General features: G+C 46.2%; 1 protein-coding gene across 2 annotated transcripts in view; it reads left to right on the forward strand.

The window, feature by feature from the left end:
• The window catches only part of il17rd (interleukin 17 receptor D), a 110,478-nt gene that overhangs the window by 18,854 nt on the left and 66,596 nt on the right, over positions 1-25,028 (forward strand). For both annotated transcript variants that reach the window (XM_072472444.1, XM_072472445.1), the window contains exons 2-3: positions 6,639-6,675; positions 17,388-17,513. In XM_072472444.1, coding sequence (XP_072328545.1) covers positions 6,639-6,675; positions 17,388-17,513 — 163 coding nt within the window. The remainder of the gene's footprint in view (positions 1-6,638; positions 6,676-17,387; positions 17,514-25,028) is intronic.

The raw sequence follows: 25,028 nt of genomic DNA on the forward strand, positions 1-25,028 counted from the left end.
ACTCCACACGGACAGTGACCCGGGGCCAGGATCGAACCCAGGTCCTCGGCAGTGTGAAGCAGCAATGCTAACTCCGCTACACCACTGTGACGCCCTTGAAACTCTTTTCCTGAAAAGGTGGTGGAAGCAAAGTCTTTAAATATTTTTAGATTCTTGGTAAGCAAAGGGGTGATGGGTTACTGAGGGTAGGCAGGATGCAGATTTGAGTTTACTGTCGGATCAGCCATGATTTTATTAAAGGCAGGATAGGCTTAAGGGGCAGGAAGACCTACTCCTGCTCCTTATTCATATGTAACAGGTGTATAATTCAGCCCCCCCTCTTCCCCCCAACAGCCATGACATGCTATATTTGCATTAAAAGTCAGTCTCACTTTTTCACTGAACAAATGCATGTTTTACTTGCTGGTACTTTATAAGTGGGCAGAAGCAATTGAGCTGGTGATTTGGGCTGTGTTGCGAAGTTGTGTGGGAATTTAAGACATGTCCATTTGAAGTAGAGCGCGTATGGTCGACAATGAAGGATACTGCACCTTGCAAAAAAATGACCACAGGCTGAAGTTGGTTTCAAGCTAAAAGTTGTAACATTTGGTAACTCGTCAAATAACTGCTGCAGCAAGGGGTGTTAGTAAAAATCTGGTGTGAGATAGAAGAAGGAATCCACTCTGAAGAAGGTGCCCAAGAGCAAATGGGGCCACGAGAACAGGGAGCAGCCACTGGCCTGATCTTGAGAAGCATTTATGAGAATGGGTCCTTGAAAATCATCAGAATGATTACATCGCCACCGGACATGCAGCGAGTATTTAGTGATTTGAGTGAGCCAAATTTGAGTGAGTTGAGCAAAGATTGTGGAGCAGCTGCTAGTTGGTGTAGTCACTTTACAGAATACAAGTGTCTAGTGTTGCAATGCCAAAATGACCAGTGCCTGGCGGTTTAGTATCAGGTAGCGACAAAAACATGAGGACCCATTATACAACATGGATGAAACACCCATGGGATTTCAAATTGCCGAGCAACTGAAATGCAGAATGTAAAAGTTCAAAAATAGCTTTGGTGAAAACCGCAGAACTTCAGAAGATGTCATTCATGGTGGTACGCACCTGCATGGCTGACAGGACAAAATTAAAGCCTATGATAATTTTCAGTTGTAAAACCATGCTGAAAATCCAGTTCCCTGGAGGAGTTGTGTTCCATGCCCCTGACCATGGTTGGATATATGAGGACCGCGTGAACTTGTGGATCAATAGTGTGTGCAATAGGCATCTCGGTGGACTATGCCGAAACACAGCTTATTGGTGTGGGACATGTTCAGTTCCCATATAGCCGATGGGAACAAGGGATTTCTGCGAAGAATTAACTCCCAAATTGCAGTTATGTTGAGGATCTAACATCTGATCCACCCTTTGGATGTGTCTCAACAAGCCATTCAAGAATCATGTTCAGGCTGAATGGAATAAGTTAGACTTGACGGAGAAAATGTTTTCACAGTAGAAATATGCATTTTTGTGTGGTCTTGCCATCAAATTATAGGATGTTATTTGTGTGCACATAGGCAAATGTTTGTTCAAAATATGCAGGATATCCAATCCAATGGCAATGGAGGAAGAAGATTTGTTGTAGAGAGGTGATTATGAAACTGAAAGCGTAACGGCTGATCCAGTGTAGGAATGTTGGGATGATCCCATAGCCAAATGGATTTGATGAACTGTTTGTGTCGGATGCTGAAGACAATTGATTTGCCAGGTCATAATAAAGTTTTGATTGTGGTTAAAGGTATCTTTGTAGAATTAATTCATTCAGTAAGCATGCCACATTAATTTAGTATGAACTCACTGGTGTTATGCTTATTTTTCACATTTTGAAATGGTGACCACCTAAACCAGCAGTTCACTTTTTATACACTGTTTTTGAAAGGGTTCTTTGGAAGCTTCAAACGTCAACTTGCATGCTGTGACCTACGGGAACAGGTTGCAGAATAGTGATAGAATACACACACAGGTTGTCTGATTTTTTTGGGATTTCCTGTTTTAATGTGTATTTCTTTTAATTTTCATGGAATGCAAAATAGTCCAACAGAAATTTGCATTTATATCATGACCAATATGAAATCATAGAATCATAGAATTTACAGTGCAGAAGAAGGCCATTCGGCCCATCGAGTCTACACCGGCCCTTGGAAAGAGCAATGTTCTAAAGTTCTTCACTGGGGCCTTATAAACAAATGGCACCAAGCTACTTTGAGAGATATTAGGGCAGGTGACCAAAAGCTTGATGAAAGCAGTAATTTACAGAAGTGGCTTTGAGCAATGTAAAGTGCGAGACCTGATTAATACCCCTCCTTTGATTAGAAGCCTCAGGGCTGGAGAGAGCAGCTCCATTGCCAGGGTGAATAAAGTGGGTAGCCCTGCCTAGGGCCCCTTTTCAAGGGGAAGTATCTGAGTGTAAAATGTTCGTGTGAACGGTGGCCGTAGGGGTATCGCATAACCAGCGAATCAATTAGGCAAATTTATGGCCGAATCCAAATATCCCACGAATCTCAAATAAATAGTCCCATTTCACCCTGACAAATGCTTTCTCAGTGTTGAGAGATGCCATCACCTCTCGCTTGAGTGCAGGGAGGGGAAAATAATAATATTTAAAAGGAAACGTATATTCGCCAATAATTGTCGGCCCTTTACAAAATGTTTGACCCTCCAAAATTATACTTGGCAGCTTAACATTCGCTTTTAGAAGCAAGATGGGTCGGCATGAACCATACTTGGTCGAGTCCTTTATCCACTTCAGGAGCAAGGAAATAGAGGTTTGAGTAAGGGTGTGAGGCATTAAACACATAATAACATGGGTATGAGCTGTTTCGAGAACCTCTTATAAAATTCAATCAGAAAGCCATCTGGACCAGAGGCCTTACTAGCCTGCATCAGCCCAATGCATTTTAAAATCTCATTGGGGCGTAACAAGGAATCTAACTCACAACTCTTGTCTGCTTTGACAGTTGGGATGGGCAAACTGTCCAGAAAATCAGACATGCTCGACTTGTCTGCGGGAGGCTCAGATTTATACAGGTCATAGAAATACAATTTAAAAGCCGCATTGACCTGAATAGGGGCGGAAACGAGTTTGCTGCCCAGGTTAGGTATCTGGGGGATCTCATGGGAGGTCTCTTGGCTTAAATCAGTGGGAGAGGTGAGCTGGATGGGGCAGGATAGGATATGTGCAGCAAAGGTTTAGCTGAGCTGTATTTGGTGGGTGGAGCATGTGGTGCTGGCCAGGAGGGCATTGGAATAAGCAAATCTACAGGCAAAGGGTTTCAGTAGCAGATCTGAGCTAGCAGTGGAAGCGACTTGGATCTTATTAAGGTGGGAGGGAGTTGGTATTCATTGCCATGGAAAAGATTATATGACTGAAGCCTCAGCTAACAGGGGGCTAAGGTTGCAAATAGTTTGATGAAGATGGGAGAGCAACTGGAAAAGTAAAGATGTTGCTGGAGGCAAGAGCTCCCGATCCATGGCCCCAGGGACGCTTCCTAAATGCCATCTATTTTTGTGAGAGCCTATATGGGGGCTGGTAGCAGAAGATAAGTGAACTGAAGTGTATCACAGCTGAACTCCTGCCTTTAACTGAGGATGCTCATGCTCACTTGTAAGTTTTTTTGACAATGGTAATTTGATATTTATTATAGTATTCCCTCCCTCCCTCCCCTTGTAACCTCTTGGGTTATGTGTTTCGGGATGTCACCAAACGGTAAGCAACCTTTTCTTCCTATTCTCTATCATATGATTGTCACAGCAGTGTGAGAAAATCCGCTCATCAGGCCACGACACAATAGCAAGAAATATGCTATTATGCTGATTCTGAAATATAACCGAGCTTCTGGAAGCAAGACAGTTAGGCAGATAATAATGGAAGGCTCCGTACCCTTTGAAATCTGCCCCAAATTGAGCAGTAACTCAGCTGCCACTGACTGAAAGAAACTTGTCCCTTTTGCAACACTAGAAGTTGAGAGCAATTTGTAAGAATTGTGGCTGCTGAAAGAACTGAAGCAACTTGCAGTGCCTGACTTTATGGCACGAGGCACATTTGAGCTCCGGATTTTTGACACCCGAGGATTTTCCAACATGCTTCGGCTTCAAAAACTAAAACAAAAAGTATATTTTCTGCAAGAAATTGCAGATTTTTCTCACTGCTATCTGGCAGCTTTATGGCTTCTGGATTAAATCATTAAAATATGATGCATAATTATGTCACAGATTACCTGAATCTTCCATGACATTATCCAGCTGAGAAAGATTACCAACTGGTAAGATTATTCAAGGAATCATTGGAAGAAGGCAGGGTTTTGTAGGTGATACTACAGTGTGAAAAAATCTGTCATAAGAATCCAGCACAATAGCTCTTGTCATGAGTCTGAAACATAATCTGGTTTCTGGAAGTAGGACTGTATAATGTACTGAAATTGTTCCATGTCCACGGTTGGTACACAGAGATTGCATTGCATCAAAATACAAAGGACTCGGGCAGCATGGTGGCGCAGTGGATAGCACTGCTGCCTCACGGCACCGAGGACCCAGGCTCGATCCCGGCTCTGGGTCACTGTCCGTGTGGAGTTTGCACATTCTCCCCGTGTTTGCGTGGGTTTCGCCCCCATAACCCAAAGATATGCAGGGTAGGTGGATTGGCCACACTAAATTGCCCCTTAAATCGAAAATAATGAATTGGACACTCTAAATTTATTTAAAAAACCACAGAGGGCTCAATGTTTTTGGTGGGGTTTTTTACAGGACTGCTATTAAAGATGAACAAATTCAAAATGTGATGTGCCAGTAGTTTAAAAAAAAAAAATTCAGATTAAGGGGCAATTTAGAATGGCCAATCAACCCACCCTGCACATCTTTGGGTTGTAGGGGGTGAGACCCATGCAGACAAGGGGAGGCTCTGCAAACACCACACAGACACTGACCAGGGGTCGGGATCGAATCCGTGTCATTGGCGCCATGACGCAGCAGTGCTAACCACTGCGCCACCGTGCCACCCCTTGTGATGTGCCAGCACTGAAACTAAGGACACAGAGTCTATTTTATTTTCTGATTTGTGTCTTATTTCAGAATTACTTGCAATGGTGCAAACTTCTTGAATGCCCTACTGGAAGGACAGAAACATCCTGTGATTAAACGTTGGGAAGTCTGAAGCTATTGATTTCTGGCCCAGCGCCAAATTCCTTTCCCTAACTACCGACTCCGTCCTTTCCTTAGCAACAATCTTGACATTCAACAAGTCTGTTTGCAAACTCAATGTCATATTTGACCTTTATTAGCACTGCTGCCTCACGGCGCCGAGGACCCAGGTTTGATCCTGACCCTGGGTCACTGTCCATGTGAAGTTTGCACATTCTCCCTGTGTCTGCGCGGGTCTCACCCCCACAATGCAAATATGTGTCTGGTAGGTGAATTGGCCACACTAAATTGCCCCTTAATTGGAAAAAAAGAATTGGGTATTCTAAATTTAAGAAGAAAATTTGACCTTTAGGTGAGCTTCCGCACATAACCTGTGTCATCACGAAGACCACTTGTGTGCACCAATGTAACATCACTCGACTTCAGCAAAACATGAACTGTGACAGCAGGGGTGAGGTCCTCACCCAATGCCTTTGTTACCTCTAGAGTTGACAATTCAAACACACTCCTGGCTGGTGACTCACATTTTTTCCCCCCGTAAACCTGAACTCATCCAAACTCCTCTGCCCACATCTTAACACGCGTCAAGTCCTGTTCACCTATTACTCCTGTTAACACTGAATGATATTGGTTCATGTTCAAGCAAAGTCTTGATTTGAAAAAGGTTATCCTTGTTTTTAAATCCTGCCATTGCCTCGCCTCTGCCCATCTCTGTAATCTCCTCCTGCCCCACAACCGTCAAGTATATCTGCGCTCATCTAATTCTGGCCCCTTCAGTATCCCTGATATTAATCTTTCCACCACTGGTGTTAGCACCATCAGTTGCCTTGGTCCTGTGCTCTGGAAATTTCTCGCTATATCTGTCCACCCCTCTACCTTGCATTCCTCTTTTCTGACACTCCTTTAAAAATTATTACTTTGACTGAGCTTTTGGTTCTCTGATCTGATACCTCTTTACCTGGTTTGGTATCATCTGCAACCAGCTGAGCACAGGAAGCTGCACCACAGGGCATCCTAAACGTAGTCTGAAACCAAGCTCAGAAATGGAAATCAACAACCTCACAAGCTATTGCCCCATCTCCAACCTCCCATTCCTCGAGTATATTGGCATCTCCAAGACTGCTAATTTGATTTTGTTCTTGCTGCATTAACTGCTGAACATTGAGTGTTAAATTTCAATTTGGGCTGAATGTGGAATGGCAGAACAAAATTAGTATTGACCCAAATGAGGAGACGTAAAAGAATCTACTTTTCACTGGCTGAAGAATAACATTTTCAATGGATTTCAATTCTCTTAAAGGACATGGTAATCATGAAGGTCTGGGGTGTTGAGAGAGTTATTCCTGTAACCCACTAAGCATAACTTGCTGGCAGACCTATGAACACAGTGCAGTTTTCACATTGAACTATTGAATTATTTCAAGAATGTACATTTTTGGTAGGCCTCACAGTAAACTTTTTATCTTCCAGGATAATGGTAGAACACTATCCGGCTTCCGATATGAAGGTAAGGCTGTTCATAGCTAAAGTTTGATTTATTATAAGACAACTTTTCTCAAAAATGTCCTTTTATATTTAATTTCTCCCTTTTCTTGCCCATCATTCTTCTCCTTGACACTTCCCCCTTTTTTGGCTATGGTTCTATGCGCATTGGGCAGCTTCTGGTACCCTACCCTAATGGCTATTGCTTATGCGTGAACATTGATGGTATTTATCAGCAAGCTGTGTAATCGAGTCACGATTCTCTTGGGCCAATGTCCATTCATACGTTGTTCAACCAGGGGTCAGAGCATAGAGATCAGAGGCTGCTACCCCAAAGTGCAAGGGCACTATGGCCAGTTGGGAGACCTTTACCATATTTCGAGTTGAAATTGGCTAACTCAGCTCAGCACTCTACCTTTTTGAAGAAAAAATGTTGAAATTCCAAGCATTAAAGCTTTAAAGTAAATGTTGATTTTTGGAATTATGATGATATAGAGGAAAAGAAAACCCCAATTTTTCTGAAGCGCAGTTTTAAACTCCTGCTCAATCTGATATTTGCAAACAATGTTATTGTGCAACATGCTAATCGATTTACGGTGCTGACGTTGCTGCATTTACCATGGAAATGTTTTGCTTTTACCTGTGTACAGGCTTGGTATAGTGTGGCCTAAGGTGTATGTCAGAGCTAGTATTGTTTTGTTTTTTTGCACCTACATTTGCTTAATTCCATTGAATTTATGCCTAATATTGAAGAGTAGGAATGTGTGTATTTTTAAACATTTCACTTATCAAAACTGCAGGGAAATTACATGTTTTCACAAGCATTTTCAGATCTGGGTTTCAAGCTGGAAAATGCTCATGTGTTCAATCCCTAAAAGTTCCAGCTTTCTAACAATCTTTATTTAATCTAAGCCGTGTTCACCCATGATAACTTTCTTTAATAGCTGAAGAGAGTTTAAAAAAAATTCTTTCATGGAATTTGAGTGTCACTGGCAAGACCAGCATGTGTTGCCTATCTGTAGTTGACCGTGAGAACGTGATGGTGAATCACTTTCTTGAACTGCTGCAGTCCAACTGATGTAAGTACACCTACAGTGCTGTTGGGGTGTTCCAGGATTTTGACCCAGTAATAGTGAAGGAACGGCAATATAGTTCCAAATCGGGGTGATGTGTGTCTTGGAGGGGAGCTTGCAGGTGATGTTCCCATGTGTTTGCGATTTCTCTTTGTCTACTTTGTTGAAACCATTCATGATTTTAAACAACTCTACTAATTTCACCTTGGCCTTCTCTGCCCCAAGGTGACGAATGACAGCTTTTTCACTCTGCCTCGTATATGTAACCATGGGGGGAGGTGGTGACATAATGGCATTACCACTGGAATCCAAAGATCCAGGGTAATAGGGACCTGACTTCAAATCCCACCACAGCAGATGGTGACATTTGAGTTCCATTTTACAAATCTGGAATTAAAAGTGTAATTATGACCATGCAACCATTGTCGATGGTCATAAAATCCTATCTAGTTCACTAATATCCTTCCCTCTGGGGGAGGAAATCTGCCATCCTCACCTGGTCAGGCCTACATGTGACTCCAGATCCACAGCAATATGGTTGACTGTGGCCAGTTTAAGGGCAGTAAGGGATGGGCAATGAACGCTGATCGAGGCAGCGGCGCCTACATCCCATGAATGAATAAAAATTAATACATTCTAGTAAATCCCTTCTATGGTCTCGCCAAAACCTTCACATACTTCCAGAATTGGACACAATGCCCCAACTAGGCTGAACTCTAGTGTCTTATGCAGATTCAAGCTGATTTTCAGGCTTTTGTACACTAAGACCAAAAGACCAAGTCCTAATTAATCTGTCCTGCCACCATCAATGATTTGTGGACAGGTGCACCCCCAAGTCTCTCTTCTTGAACCCTCTTAAAAATTGTGCCATTTGGCACGTACTATCTCCTCTCATTTTTCATGCCAAAATGTATTGCATTGAATTTGCCTTGAAGTCTATTGCAATCCTCCTCACTGTTTGCTATGCTGTCATGAGCTGTGTCATCTACAAGTTGTGAAATTGTGCCCTGACAAATTTTTCAGGTACATCCATAATACTGAACCCATAAACATAACGAAGCAATCTTCATTCACCATAACTCTTTTATATTCTGTAGCCAATTTTGTACCCATGCTGCTACTGTTCAACTCAGCCACTGGTGCAAGGAAGCCAGCGTGTATTGGTGCTGATCCCCAGCCTGGGTAAATGGGGAGGGTTTGCAGCAGGAAGGGGCATCTGCTTGCAAAACCACCCATCAAATCTAAAAACAATCAATGGTTGATATGAAGGGTGATCAACTACTATTATGGTTCCACCCTCATTCTTCAAAGAGAAAGGAAGAAATGCTATTCTAACCATTTTTTCCATGGGTTCAATTTTGCTAACAATCCTATTAAGTGCTACTCCATCAAACATCTTTTGAAAGCTCGTTTACACAACATCAACTGATTCATTTATGTATTCTCTTCATTCACTTTCTCTGTTACCCCATTAAAATTCAATCAAGATAGCCAGAACATGCTTTGCCTTTAAGAAATCTGCACCAGTTGTCATTTATTCCACATTTGTCCAAGTGGCAGCTAAAATTCACTGGAATTATTGTTTCTAAAACTTTCCACCCCCAATAATAAATTGATTGGCCTTCAATTGTCAAGTCACAGGTTTATCCTTTGCCCTTTTTTGAACATTTGTAATCCTGCAAACCACTGGCACCTCCCTGTATCTAAGGTAGTTTGGAGGATTATAGCCAGCACCTGTTACATTTGTACCCTTATTCCCTTGGTAAGCTAGGATGCACCCCTTCCGGACCAGATAACGTATCCACTTTTAAGTACTGCTATTTATTGAATTCCTCCTCTTTATCTATTTTGATTTCATCCACAGCCCTCAACATTGAGAGTCCCTTCATTGGGCTGACTGTAACAATAATCCACAATGGCAGGTTCACTTAATAAGAAAAAAGACATTGGGTATTCAAGTAGTTCTTAGAGTGAATCATCATGTCATCAACTGATACATGAAAAGCAGTCAAACTGAAGACTTCATTGTGAAAGTATTTGGGTAGAATTCTATATTGGCCAACTGTGTGCACAAAAAGAGTGAGGAGCAGTTGGGACACTGCTGCCCCCAAGTCCTGTTGATCAGTATGTGGCATGACTTTAACAATAACTAGGGTAGAATGAAAACACGGCCAAACTGTAGTTTTAAAGTCTGTGCAGTTTATAGCGCTTTACATTGCAAATAAAAATGGACCATAAATTCCCGCTAAACCAGCATCGGATGTAGAGACGGGCTTTGCCCACAGGGTCCGTCCTGTTTCCTATTACACTCTACATGATGCAGGAATATTCACACTGAGTTTAACTAAAACCACGCGATGCAGAGAATCAGTTAATCCCCCCCCCCACCCCCCCCAGTTCAGTTATTTATTTTTAAATTTTGAAATTCATTCTCCTGGATCTTTGACAATGTCGTGGCTGAGTATAGCCTTGCGTTGTTGCCGAGATCAGGTAAATAAATTCCCCAAAGCATTCTAACATTTAACTATGTGATGCAAAGCTGAAATTAGTCTATTAAATGGAAATAAAGAACCACGGTTTCCTTTCTGCTGACTGCTAATCTACATCTGTTTGAGGATCTGTGTTTTAGCTGTGTTCAGCGATCCAAGTTAGAGTTGAGGCATCTGTTTCCAAGGTGACCTGCTGGTTCACATCTGCATAAGGCAGAGAGGTCGTCTTATTTAAACCACATTTCCCTTTATTTCAGTGGCAAAGTGTATTAATTGAAACTTTTATCCTAATTACTAAAATATTTCCTCATCTGTTAGAGTTTATTGTATTAAATTTACACTACAAAGTAACAAGGGAGCCCTTTGTGGTTGGCAGATTTTGCAGATAAGTCATTTGGCAGCATCACAAGTACTCTTCTTCCCCCCCCCCCCCCCCCCCCCCCCCCACCGCCACCACCACACACACTCAAAAATAAACCGCTTGTTGCTGAATATGTTTATGTCTAAAATCCTCCTCCAGAATTCATAAGGAGAGAATGAGGAATGATTGGATTAGCCTAGGGCCGTTTCTATAGAACAGAGGAAGCTGAGGGGAGGCCTAATTGGAATGTATAAAATTGAGTGGTCCAGTAGAGTATTTGAAAAGCCTTACTTCTTTTGGTTGAAGGATCAACATAGGCAATTCAGCCCTTCGAGCCTGCTCCACCATTCAATCAGATCATGGCTGATCTCTTCCTGGTCTCAAATCCACCTCCCAACCTGTTCCCCATGTCCCTTTAACCCATTTCTTAAAAACAGAAATACGTCTCATCTCTTTCTTGAAAATGTTTAATGACTCTGATTCCACAATACTATGTAGCAATGAGTTCCACAAATTCACCACCCTTTGTGAGAAGTAGTTCCTCTTCATCTCCGTTCTAAATCTACCGCCTCTCAGTCAATATCTGTGACCTCTCATTCCAGATTGCCCCACAAGGGGGAACATTTGGTCTACGTTTACTTTATGTAACTCAATCAGATCTCCTCTCATCCTTCTAAACTCCAATAGGTAGAAGCCCAAACTGTTTAATCTCTCCTCATGCGTCAACCCTTTCATCCCCGGAATCAACCTGGTGAACCTCCTGAACTGCCTCCAATGCCACCACATCCTTCCTCAAATAAGAAGACCAAAACTGGACACAATACTCCAGACGTGGTCTCACCAACACCCTATACAATTGCAACAACACTCCTCTATATACTCCAGTCCATTTTCAATAAACGCTAACATGCCATTTGCCTTCTTAATTGCTTGCTGTACCTGCATACTGACTTTCTGCGATTCATGAACAAAGAAACCCAGTTGTTCCCTCTGCCTAGACGCATTTTGAATCTGATTTCCATTTAGATAATTTGCCTTTCTATTTTTTTCAGCCAAAATGGCTCACACTTATCCACATAAACATCGACATATTCGGGCAGCACGGTAGCACAAGTGGATAGCACTGTGGCTTCACAGTGCCAGGGCCCCAGGTTCGATTCCCCGCTGGGTCACTGTCTGTGCGGAGTCTGCACATTCTCCCCGTGTTTGCGTGGGTTTCCTCCGGGTGCTCCGGTTTCCTCCCACAGCCCAAAAATATGCAGGTTAGGTGAATTGGCTAAGATAAATTGCCTTTAATGACCAAAATGGTTAGGAGGGTTATTGGGTTACGGTGATAGGGTGGAAGTGAGGGTTTAAGTGGGTCGGTGCAGACTCGATGGGTTGAATGGCCTCCTTCGGCACTATATGTTCTATGTAAAACTCTATTTGTCAAATTTTGGCCCAATCTCCTAGCCTATCGACATCTATTCACGACGCCCTATGCTGCTCTTGCTCATGTATTTGCTTTGTTTAGCTCCCTGTTCCGCACTGTAACCAATCACTGTTTTGTCGATGTACCATTTGTCAATGTCCTCGGTTGATTATTCTTTTGTCTACTATGTACGTACTGTGTACATTCCCTCGGCAGCTGAAAAATACTTTTCACTGTACTTCGGTACATGTGACACTAAATCAAATCAAATCTGTATCTTCTCTTCATTGCCTGCTTTCCCACCTGTTTTAGTGTCATCCGCAAAGTTTGCTATGTTACACTCTGTCCCTGCTTGCAGATCATTTATACAGATTGTAAGCAGTTGCGGTCCGAGTACCGATACTGGCGGCACCCCTCTAGTTACAGTTCGCCAGCCAGAGAAGGACTGATTTATCCCAACCCTCTGCTTTCTGTCAGTCGGCTAATCCTCAACCCAATCTAGTATTTTTTTTAGGGCAGTTTTTAGTGTGGCTAATCCACCTACCCTGCACATCTTTGGGTTGAGTGGTGATCCACGCAGACACGGGGAGAATGTGCAAACTCCACACGGACTGTGACCCTGGGCCAGGATTGAACCTGGGTCCTCAGCGCTGTGAGGCAGCAGTGCTAACCACTGTGTCATCATGCCTCATCAACCTAGTATTCTTTCTCCAATCACCTGCGATCTCATCTTCTGGATCATTCTTTTATGCGGCACCTTGTGAAACACCTTCTGCAAGTTTAGATATACCACATCCACAGGCTCTCCATTATCCACCTGGCTAGTTACATCCTCAAAGAAGTCAAACAAGCATGACTTACCCTTCATAAAACCATGCTGACAATGGTGAATTGAGCTTTGTCTTTCCAAATGTTCGGTCATCTCCTCCTTAATGATTGATTCCAACAACTTCCCCCCAAAAGGTCAAGCTAATTGGCCTCTAGTTTCCCATTTTTTTGCCTCTCTCCCTTTTTGAACAGGGGCATCACATTAGTGCGTTTCCAATCCACTGGGACCCTTCCAGACTCCAGGGAATTCTGAAATATCATAACCAATGCATCCACTATCTCTGCTGCCACTTCCTTAATACCTTAGGATGCAGCCCATCAGGTCCTGGAGACTTATCTGCCTTTAATACCATTAGTTTATTCAATACCGTCTCTCAAGTGATGGTTATTGCACCAAATTCCTCTGTAATAACTGTGAAGACAGGTAAAATATTAATTCAGTGCCTCTGCCATCTCTGTGTTCCCATTGTTGCCTCACCAGTATTGTCCTCTAAAGGGCCAACATTTACTTTAGCTATTCTCTTCCTCTTTTATATATTATTGAAGGTCTCAGTGTCAGTGTTTATGTTTTCTGCTAGTTTCCTTTCATCTTGGCTCTTTTGATTTTATTTTTGGTAGCATTTTGCTGAACCTTAAAGTTCTCCAATCCTCTGGTTTTTGCAGTGTGGTATGCCCTAGTTTTTGCCTTTATGTCATCCTTGACTTGTTTAGCCATGGAATGTTTTTCTCCCTTTTACAATTCCTCTTCCTTTCAGCAATATACTTTAATTGAGAAGTGTTTAATGTCTCCCTGAACATCCGCCATTGTTTCTCAACTGTCCTACACTCAATTATTTGTGCCCAGTTACGAGGGCCAGCTCTTTCCTCAGGCCTGTATAATTACCTCTGCCCAAAGCTAAAACTCTAGAATAGCAATCGGTCTTCTCTCGTTCAATCTGAATTAAAACTTCTAGCATGCTGTGATCACTCCTTCCAAGAAGATCCTAATGACAAGATTATTGTAACCCTTCTTCGTTACATAATACTAAATCTAAAATAGCCTGCTCCCTGTTTGGGAAACAATCCCTCATACACTCTATTGAATCTCCCTCGAGGCTACCCGTGCCAATTTGATTAATCCAGCCAATATGCAATCTAGGAGATCCATATCTAGCGGGTGTAGATATGAAGCAAGAAGGGGTAAGAAGACTAGAGGACATTCAAAGGGCGATATTTCACCCAAAGGGTGGGTGAATTGGCTGCCCGAAGGGATGATCGCAGAATAGTTACAGTGCAGAAGAAGGCCATTTGGCCCATCATGTCTGTACCGGCTCTCCAAACAAGCATCATAACATAGTGTCATCCGGCTGTCTTTTCCCTGTACCCCTGCACATTGTTCATATTCAAATAATCATTTAATCACACTTTAATGATTCCTTGATTGAACCTGCCTCCATCACGCTCCAGGCAGCGCATTCCAGATGGAGGCAGAAAGTCTCATAACATTTAAGGAAGGCTACAGACCAAGAGCCATAAAATTTGATTTTGCTGGATGGCTTCCTGCTGGTCACACGGACATAGTAGGCTGAATGGCCTCCCTGTGCTGTAATGATTCTATGAGAATCATGAAAAGCATGAACATTTGCATTGTGTTTGTCATTAATTTAGCTATCAGTGCCAAAACATATTAGGCGCGATAATAAAAGGTTTCTAATTGTGGTCGGGAACTGCCGCGAGCTTCCTGACGCTCAGACCGGTGTTATGGGCCAGGCTTAAGAGAACACCAAAGTGTATCATGGAGTTCACCTGAACCACCACTTTTAATAGATTGTGGTTATGGGGAGCACAAGGGCCTACTTTACAAGTGTGATGCAACAGACATCTAAAGTGCTTTTAAAACAAACCATGTTTATTTATTTATGAATCCAGTTAACACTTTATAAACCCACAGTAAACATCTTGACAACTATCAACACCAATCCTCCCCACAGATACAATATTCTATAAGTAACCCATCATAACTTTCCTAACAACATCCATAAGACCAAAAGACCCTTTTAAAATTCTCTACAGAAACAGCTATTACTTTGAAATCCTCAAATGATTTGGAGACAGTCTTTAGATTGTGGAGAAAGATCAATGCACCTTCCTGCTGTGACTGCAGCTTCTTCAACTCTGGAAACGAAACTATAAAACACAGACACACCAGCCTTTTTGCTCAAAGCGAAAGTAAAAGCAGAGTCACCGCTCAGCTCCACCCACACACTGACATCAGTGCAGCTATTTGATAAACACCCATTTCTTAAAGGTACATCCACTACAGCTATTTGATAAACATCCATTTCTTAAAGGTACTCTCACATGACACCGGCAAGGCTGACACTTCTACAAAATGTTAATTAGTCTGCTTAACGAGGCTCCACAGGCTTCACGTTACAAATGGTGGTCCCCTTGGCTGATTCACCGGACCATGCTCGCCAGCCCCCTGCTAACAAGAGAGATCAACACTTAAACTGCTCCTGCACAGCCAACCCCACTCAGCTCGCAGCAATGCCTCCAAGAAGACCAGCCGCATGATTCAGGGATGCTGACCTGGGCAGATTATTGAACATGGTTGAGGCCAGAATGGAAGCTCTCTTCCTCCAAAGTTCAAAGAGGGTCAGCCTGTGCCACCTGGGAGGAAGTGGCCGTGGCCGTCAGTTCGTGAGCGTAACCAGGAGGACCGGCTCCCAGTGCTGGAAGAAGAACGGGCCCTGGAGGTCACGGGGGTAACAGAGGATGGATCTGTCGCCAATGTGGTGGTTGACGTATGGTGCAGAGATGAGGATCCACCGGCCCCCACCCAGATGAACTGTCACATGTGGGTTGTTAATGCCATGCAGAATGACGCATCGCTTCCACTGACCATAAATCCATTCCCTTGCGAGAACACTTCTGAGGAGAGCTTCAAGGATGCCACTGTTGATGCATCACAATTATCATCCCCCACCCTCCACCAGCACAGAGACTCACACCTCGATGGGCAACTGTAGTGTACATGCTTCTGGGGCACATTCTGGTGAGCACCACACAGTTGCTATGCGCATCAGGTGGAGGTAGGACAGCAGTGGGAGGTCTGCCGGATCACAGGACCTAGTTGGGTCCCAGTCGGATGCTGAGCTGGACCAGGTTTACCCGGAGCTGATGCAGACACGAGGGTGCAGCCATGATATTCAGAGAGGGATATCAGCGAGCCTCGAGCAGGTTCTTAGCCGATTGGAGGAGTCCCAGAGGCTATGGGCGCAGGAGATGGCACCGGCAATGCGTAGCACCAAGGCCAACACTGCCAGGGTGGTAACCGCATTGGGGAGCCTGCTGCACGATGTCGGCAGCAGGAACAGAGGTGTCCAAGATATGGTTCAGTCAGTGACGGTCATGGCTGAGCACCTCGACAGCATGACCCAGTCTCTGGGGGACCTGACTCAGTACCAGGTGGATCTTAACGAGGTACTGTGGAGCATGAGTGGGCATTACCGATGCCGTCCAGAGTACATCCTGGTTGCTAGGGGAGGACCCCCAGTCCCATGTGGCATAGCCAAGGTGCTGTGGGACATATCCCAGTCTCAGTGGGCAAAGCCGAGGTGCTGCAGCGCGTGTCACAGTCGCTGGGGGATGTGTCCCAGTCGCAGGTGGGCATTGCCGGGATGCTCCAGAGCATGTCCCAGTCACTGAGGAGCATTGCTCAGGGTGTTGACACCATGCTGCAGACATTGGTGAGTGGCCAGGGTTTGTAGAGCCAGATGACACCGGGGCTCGATTCAACTGCTCCTCCATCCCGAGGTGAACCCCAGGGCCTATGGGCACTGACCGGGAGGACGGGATGCCAGGTGCCATCCTGGAGCCAGCCTACAGAGTGGCAACGGCAGCCACCCACTTCCCCCGGCACCCACCCCACTGACAATGGCAGGTCCCGGAGTCAGCACCTGGAACAGCAGGGCATATTCTGCCAGAAAGTTCCCCAGGGCCCTCCAGCCCCTGGGCCGCCAGAGGACATCCGCTAGGATCATCCAAGGCTATAGGATGCGGTTGGCAGCAGGCTGCCTCCACACCTGATGTGCATCCTCGGGACACATCTAGACGCATCTGTAGATCACGGAAGGCCAAGCAGGTTGAGGATCACTGAGAGGGCACTGGGGGTGGAGGGGTGGGAGATGTGGGGAGAGTGGGACGACATCATCGGGGGATTGGGGCAATTGAGGACACGTGTAAATTATTTAAAATCGTTCACTTCGACCAATAAGACTCCTCTGGCACTTTCCTCCGCAATGCGGACCGAGCACCATTCCCATGCCCCATCCCCCCGGGCATAGAGGTCTTGGACGCTGCTCCCCACCCCGCCATCAGACATGCCCTGCCCATGCACCCACAGCCTTAGTGGGGGCCCCTGCTAACACTTCCCCACCCTCTGTACCAGTTTGTTTCTTGCTTTGGGCACATTTTATTGTAATGATGAGTTTAATTGGAGTTCTGGTTATTGGGTCTTTGACAGATCTTCACACAAGTAATTTAAGCAGTTTTTGAGGAGCTAACAATGAAATATTGTTACATTTTCTACAGCTTGTTCATCCTTCGAGGATCTGAAAGGGGAGCATGCAATTGATAGAGTTCGAAACTTCTGCTTCAGCCAATCAGTACAGGATGACTTGGTCGCTGTGAGATTTCAGTGGAATCCAAGCCCATTGGGTGAGTGGAGGTCTGAACTGATTCCAAACAGTCAATTTAAAAGCGATGTAAAACCTGCGTTCGAAGGTTAATGATGCACCAGGAATATTTTAGACAAGTATTCTGAGAAATTAGTAAGTTCGGAAATGTGAAACCTCGAGCAATTGCCACAGCAGAAGGTTCCCCAGATTTTCTCCTTTCTAATTATATAGAAAAAAACATTTCATACAACATTGTTGTTGGCTCCCCGGCAGCTGGCGGAATTTAAATTCAATTAATAAATCTGGAATATAAAACTAGTTTCGGTAATGGTAACCGTGACAAGTATCCTCTATTGTCGTAAAATCCTATCTGGTTCGCTAGATGTTAGGGAAGGGAATTTTCCGACTGTACCTGGTCTGGCCTACATGTGACTCTACACCTACAGCAACATGGCTGACTCTTCCTCTGAAGTGGCAAAGTGAGCCGCTCAGTTGAAGGGAAATTAGGAATGAAATGCTTTCCTTGCCAGGGACGTCCACACCCCAAGACAGAGTAAAGAAAAAAATGTCTCATGCTATCAGTCATTGTTGCAAAGGCGCTTTTAATAAATGTCAACCACAATCATGTTATTTTGCTCATCAGTTCTCTGTTGGGCAATTAAACTAAATGTCCTTTTGGTGAAAGAAAAGGCCAATTGAAGATAATAGCATAGAAAGTAGCTGCCATCAAAAAAAACACCTGTAAAGGGGGAAGGGGAGGGGAGGGAAGGGGAGGGGGGGGAGGGGGGGAGAAGGGAAGGGGAGGGGGGGAGAAGGGAAGGGGAGGGGGAGGAGGGAAGGGGAGGGGGGGAGGGAAGGGGAGGGGGGGAGGAGGGAAGGGGAGGGGAGGGGAAGGGGAGGGGGGAGGAGGGAAGGGGAGGGGGGAGGAGGGAAGGGGAGGGGGGGAGGAGGGAAGGGGAGGGGGGGAGGAGGGAAGGGGAGGGGGGGAGGGGGGGAGGAGGGAAGGGGAGGGGGGGGGAGGAGGGAAGGGGAGGGGGGGAGGAGGGAAGGGGAGGGGGGAGGAGGGAAGGGGAGGGGGGAGGAGGGAAGGGGAGGGGGGAGGAGGGAAGGGGAGGGGGGAAGGGGAGGGGGGAGGGAAGGGGAGGGGGGAAGGGGAAGGGGAGGAGGGGAGGGGGGAGGGAAGGGGGAGGGGGGAGGGAAGGGGGAGGGGGGAGGGGAGGGGGGGAGGGGGGAGGGGAGGGGGGGAGGGGGGAGGGGAGGGGGGGAGGGGAGGGGGGAGGGGAGGGGGGGAGGGGGGGGGAGGGGGGGAGGGGGGGGGGGAGGGGAGGGGGAGGGGGGGAGGGGGGAGGGGGAGGGGGGGAGGGGGGAGGGGGAGGGGGGAGGGGGGAGGGGGAGGGGGGAGGGGGAGGGGAGGGGGGAGGGGGGGAGGGGAGGGGAGGGGGGAAGGGGAGGGGGGAGGGAAGGGGAAGGGGGGAGGGGGAGGGATGGGGGGGAAGGGGATGGAGGGGAGGGGGGGAAGGGGAGGGAAGGGGAGGGGGGGAGGGAAGGGGAAGGGGGGAGGGGGAGGGATGGGGGGGAAGGGGATGGAGGGGAAAGGGGAAGGGGGGAGGGGAAGGGAAGGGGGGGAGGGGAGGGGGAGGAAGGGGGGAGGGGAAGGGAGGGGGAGGGGGAGGAAGGGGGGGAGGAGGGGGGAGGGGGAGGAAGGGGGGGAGGAAGATGGGGAGGAAGATGGGGAGGGGGAGGAAGGGAGGGGGGAGGGGAGGAGGGAAGGGAGGGGGGGAAGGGAGGGGAGGGAAGGGGGGAATGGAGGGGGGGGAGGGGGGAGGATGAGGGGGAGGAAGATGGGGAGGGGGGGAGGAAGATGGGGAGGGGGGAGGGAGGGAGGGAAGGGGGAGGGGGAGGGAGGGGGGAAGGGAAGGGGAGGGAGGGGGAGGGGGGGAAGGGAGGGGGGAGGGGGGGAAGGGAGGGGGGAGGGGGGAAGGGAAAGGGGGGAGGGGGGGAAGGGAAGGGGGAAGGGAGGGGGGAAGGGGGAAGGGAGGGGGGAAGGGGAAAGGGAGGGGGGAAGGGGAGGGGGAAGGGAAGGGGGGAAGGGGAGGGGGGAAGGGAGGGGAAGGGAAGGGGGAGGGGGGAAGGGAAGGAGGGAAGGGGAGGGGGGGAAGGGAAGGAGGGAAGGGAAGGAGGGAAGGGAGGGGAAAGGGGGGAGGGGGGAAGGGGAAGGGGGGAGGGGGGGGAGAGGGGGGGGGAAGTGTTAGCTCTAGTTTTTCTGCTGACATCTTGGAAAATGAAAGCATGTTTTACCATTAAATTACTTGTAACATTTCCCTTTCTTACCGCAGTCCCACCACAGCTCTTTATTCTGGGAGACGTTTTGACAGTTATTCATATAGATCTCAATTAAACAAATAGGGTATCGGTGGTCCCTCTGAATTTGTGGCAATAAGAGTTGTTGGAGGTAACAAAGCATTGTTGATTTTCTTGGAGAGGATCAAAGTGACCATGAAAATGTGCTCCAGTTGTAGCACATTAAATTTCAACACTTTGTACAAAAGGTCGTATTTAATATTCTTATGATGAGTGCATCATGAAAGATTTCATGGATTTCTTCCATTGTAATATGACCGTATCCATTGTATATCAAAGATGATAAAATCTGTCATTATTTTCCATTAGATCCTTTTCTAGAAGGACATTATAACTATAAAATAGCTCACTGGATGTTACAAGTTTTCTGCACCATCGTTTAAAAAAAAAATAAATTAGAGTACCCAATTCATTTTTTCCAATTAAGACAATTTAGTGTGGCCAATCCACCTAGCCGCCACATTTTTGGGTTGAGGGGGCGAAACCTACGCAAACCCAGGGAGAATGTGCAAACTCTACACGGACAGTGACCCAGAGCCAGGATCGAACCTGGGACCTCGGTGCCGCGGGGCAGCAGGGCTAACCCACTGCGCTACCGTGCTGCCTTCTGCACTATCATACTTCTCTTTCCTATTCTGCCCTATTTTGCATGGCTCCACATTGACCAATCTGGTTCTGTCTTGCATAGAATCACTAGAATTTACAACATAGAAATAGGCCATTTAACCCAATAATCTGTGGTGTTCATGTTCCATAAGAACCTCCTCCCACTCTACTGACGCTGTTCAGGTCATCTACTTCATGTGTCAGCCACTTCCACATTATTTTTTAAAAATATATATCTTTATTAAACATTTTTCACTGATTACCTAACATCAACATCAAACAGCCCAAACAGTGTCATAATAACAATATATATATTTCAAAAAAATCCGAACCAATCTTACAACTCCCACCAACTCCAAAAAATGACCTAACCCCAACAATAATAATAGCCACCGCCTCCTGCTCCTTCCCCCTTCTAACAGCTGATGGTGACTAATTCTTTTGTTTTTTTTCAAGGTCAAAACATATATTTACAATAATTTTACAGTAAGAAGTCTTACAACACCAGGTTAAAGTCCAACAGGTTTGTTTCAAATCACTAGCTTTCGGAACACTGCTCCTTCCTCAGGTGAATGAAGAGGTAGGTTCCAGAAACATATGACAAAATCAAAGATGCAAGACAATGCTTTGAATGCGAGCATTTGCAGGTAATTAAGTCTTCACAGATTCAGAGAGAGGGTAATCCCAGGTTAAAGAGGTGTGAATTTTATCAAGCCAGGACAGTTGGTAGGATTTTGCAAGCCCAGGCCAGATGGTGGGAGGTGAATGTAATGTGACATGAATCCAAGGTCCCGGTTGAGGCCGTACTCTTGTGTGCGGAACTTGGCTATAGGTTTCTGTTTTGCGATTCTGCGTTGTCATGCGTCCTGAAGGCCACCTTGTAGAACGCTTACCTGTAGATCAGAGGCTGAATGCCCTTGACTGCTGAAGTGTTCCCCGACTGGAAGGGAACATTGCCTGGTGATTGGACGCGATGTCCGTTCATCCGTTGTCGCAGCGTCTGCATGGTCTCTCCAATGTACCATGCTTCGGGACATCCTTTCCTGCAGCGTATGAGGTTGACAACATTGGCCGAGTCGCACGAGTATGTACCGCGTACCTGGTGGGTGGTGTTCTCGCGTGTAATGGTGGTACCCATGTCGATGATCTGGCACGTCTTTCAGAGATCGCCATGGCAGGGTTGTGTGGTGTCGTGCCCGCTGTTCTGAAGGCTGGGTAGTTTGCTGCAAACAATGGTTTGTTTGAGGTTGTGCAGTTATTTGAAGGCAAGTAGTGGGGGTGTGGGGATGACCTTGGCAAGATATTCGTCTTCATCAATTTTTTTTAAAATTTAAAATAAATTTAGTGTACCCAATTCATTTTTTCCAATTAAGGGGCAATTTGGCATGGCCAATCCACCTAGCCTGCACATCTTTGGGTTGCGGGGGCAAAACCCACGCAAACACGAGGAGAATATGCAAACTCCACACAGACAGTGACCCAGAGCCGGGACCGAATCTGAGACCTCAGCGCCGTGAGGTCATCGTGCTGCCCCATTTGTTTTCATCGATGATGTGTTGAAGGCTGCGAAGAAGATGTTGTAGCTTCTCCGCTCCAGGGAAGTACTGGACGACGAAGGGTACTCTGTCGGTTGTGTCCCGTGTTTGTCTCCTGAGGGGTTCGGTGCGGTTTTCTGCTGTGGTACGTTGGAACTGTCGATCGATGAGTCGAGCGCCACATCTCATTCGTGCAAGGACATCTTTCAGCGTCTGTAGATGTCTGTTACGCTCCGCCTCGTCTGAGCAGATCCTGAATATACGGAGGGCTTCGCCTTAGGGGACGGCTTCTTTAATGTGTTTAGGGTGGAAGGTGGAGAAGTGGAGCATCGTGAGGTTATCCGTGGGCTTGCGGTAAAGCAAAGTGCTGAGGTGACCGTCCTTGATGGAGATGAGTGTGTTCAAGAATGCAACCGATTTTGGAGAGTAGCCCATGGTGAGTCTGATGGTGAGATGGAACTTATTGATGTCATCGTGTAGTCGTTTCAGTGATTCTTCAAAGGAAAAAAAAATGCCATCGACATATCTGGTGTATAACGTCGGTTCAAGGTCCTGTGCGGTGAGGAGGTCTTGTTCATACTTGTGCATGAAGATGTTGGCATATTGAGGTGTGAATTTGGTCCCCATGGCTGTTCCGTGTGTCTGGATGAAGAACTTGTTGTCGAAGGTGAAGGCGTTGTGATCCAGAATCATAGAATTTACAGTGCAGAAGGAGGCCATTCGGCCCATCGAGTCTGCACCGGCTCTTGGAAAGAGCACCCTACTCAAGGTCAACAACTCCACCCTATCCCCATAGCCCAGTAACCCCACCCGACACTAAGGGCAATTTTGGACACTAAGGGCAATTTATCATGGCCAATCCACCTAACCTGCACATCTTTGGACTGTGGGAGGAAACCGGAGCACCCGGAGGAATCCCACGCACACACTGGGAGGATGTGCAGACTCCGCACAGACAGTGACCCACGCCGGAATCGAACCTGGGACCCTGGAGCTGTGAAGCAATTGTGCTATCCACAATGCTACCGTGCTGACCCTATGCCCCAGAATGAAGCGGATGAGTTGCAGAATTGCGTCTGGAGATCGGCAGTTGTTGGTGTTGGGTACTGAGACTGTTGCAGCAATGCCGTCGTCATGGGGGATGGTGGTGTAGAGTGCCTAGACGTCCATTGTGACGAGGAATGTCCCTGGTTCAACTGGTCCATGGGTGCTGAGTTTCTGTAAGAAGTCCGTTGTGTCGCGACAGAAGCTGGGCGTTCCTTGTATGATGGGTTTCAAAATGCCCTCGATGTAGCCAGAGAGGGTCTCACACAGGGTCCCATTGCCTGATACGATAGGCCGGCCTGGTGTGTTGGCCTTGTGTATTTTTGGGAGGCAATAGAGATCTCCAACGTGGGGAGTACGTGGGATGAGAGCACGTAGGGTGCTCTGAAGGCTGGAATCAAAGGTCTTGATCAGTCTGTTGACTCGGCCAATGTTGTCTTGTGGCGGTATCCACTGTACATTAAAAACGGATCAGAACTGACTTTATATTAAATCATGTATTAACTCTATATTAAAAACTGATGACTGATGAAGTCATGTATCTCTTGTAAACCATTACTTATCCCAATAATGTTTTTCAACAAGTATTACAGACATTATCTTTGTAAATGTCCAGCTGCAGTGAGCTCATTAAGTCTAGTGGCTTTGTGTAGAAATAAGCTTTGCCTACTAAGGGAGGCTACTGCTTGTCTAGTGGCCTTGTCAACTAAGGGAGGCTACTGTTTGTTTAGAAATAACTGATGGGAGTTGATCTAGTATTTTCAGAAGCAGGTGCTCTGCTAAAACGCCCTAGAACCCCCTAAGTAAGAAAACCATATAAATGTTTCAGAAAAGGCTGCGAGAAAAGTTTCTTTGCTTCGAGAGCTGTTTAGGAAATTGCTGGGTGTTTACCTGACCAAGCCGCTGCCTTTATCTCGACTCATAGGGTTCTGCTCTTGATTGAGTATTGACCTCCAAGGCTACTAGCTGTTGTAAGTATGAAATGTTTATAGCTTAAGCAATTACGTAGTTAGGGAGTTCACAGGCTGTATCATTTATTAAAAACTTGTATTACCCTTATTCTTTAAATAAATTGCGTATATATTTTACGATACAGATCCGTGTCTATTTTCATAAATAAGTGTGACATTTAACTAAGGCTCATCATATTCTCACCTCTGAGGCTACTGGAGGATAATTTACCCTTACCCGGCTCTCAGAATAAGAAAGATTTAGTTGAAGTTAAGGATGCGATAGTCTATCTCGTATACCGAGCAAGGAACATTGTTGATACGATAATTAAACATCCCAAACAGTGAGTCTTACTTTAGATATTGACAAGACCTTGATTGGTAGCTTACAACCTCAACTAATCGGGAAGATCTTAGGTAGAATACTCCTCGACTGTCACAGTCCACCTCATACGCTGCAGGAAAGGATGTCCCGAAGCATGGTACATTGGCGAGACCATGCAGACGCTGCGACAACGAATGAACGGACATTGCGTGACAATCACCAGACAGGAATGTTCCGTTCCAGTCGGGGAACACTTCAGCAGTCAAGGGCATTCAGCCTCTGATCTCTGGGTAAGCGTTCTCAAAGGTGGCCTTCAGGATGCGCGACAACGCAGAATCGCTGAACAGAAATTTATAGCCAAGTTCTGCACACATGAGTACGACCTCAACCGGGACCTTGGATTCATGTCGCATTACATTCACCCCCCACCATCTGGCCTGGGCTTGCGAAATCCTACCAACTGTCCTGCTTTGAGACAATTCACACCACTTTAACCTGGGGTTACCCTTCTCTCTGGATCTGTAAAGACTTAATTACCTACAAATGCTCACATTCAAAGCATTGCCTTGCATCCTTTGACTTTGTCCATATATATGTTTCTGGAACCTACCTCGTCATTCACCCGAGGAAGGAACAGTGCTCTGAAAGCTAGTGATTTGAAACAAACCTGTTGGACTTTAACCTGGTGTTGTAAGACTTCTTGCTGTGCTCATCCAGGTCCAACGCCAGCACCT

Source organism: Scyliorhinus torazame, chromosome 13, assembly GCF_047496885.1.
Source record: "Scyliorhinus torazame isolate Kashiwa2021f chromosome 13, sScyTor2.1, whole genome shotgun sequence".
Taxonomy (NCBI): Eukaryota; Metazoa; Chordata; class Chondrichthyes; order Carcharhiniformes; family Scyliorhinidae; genus Scyliorhinus; species Scyliorhinus torazame.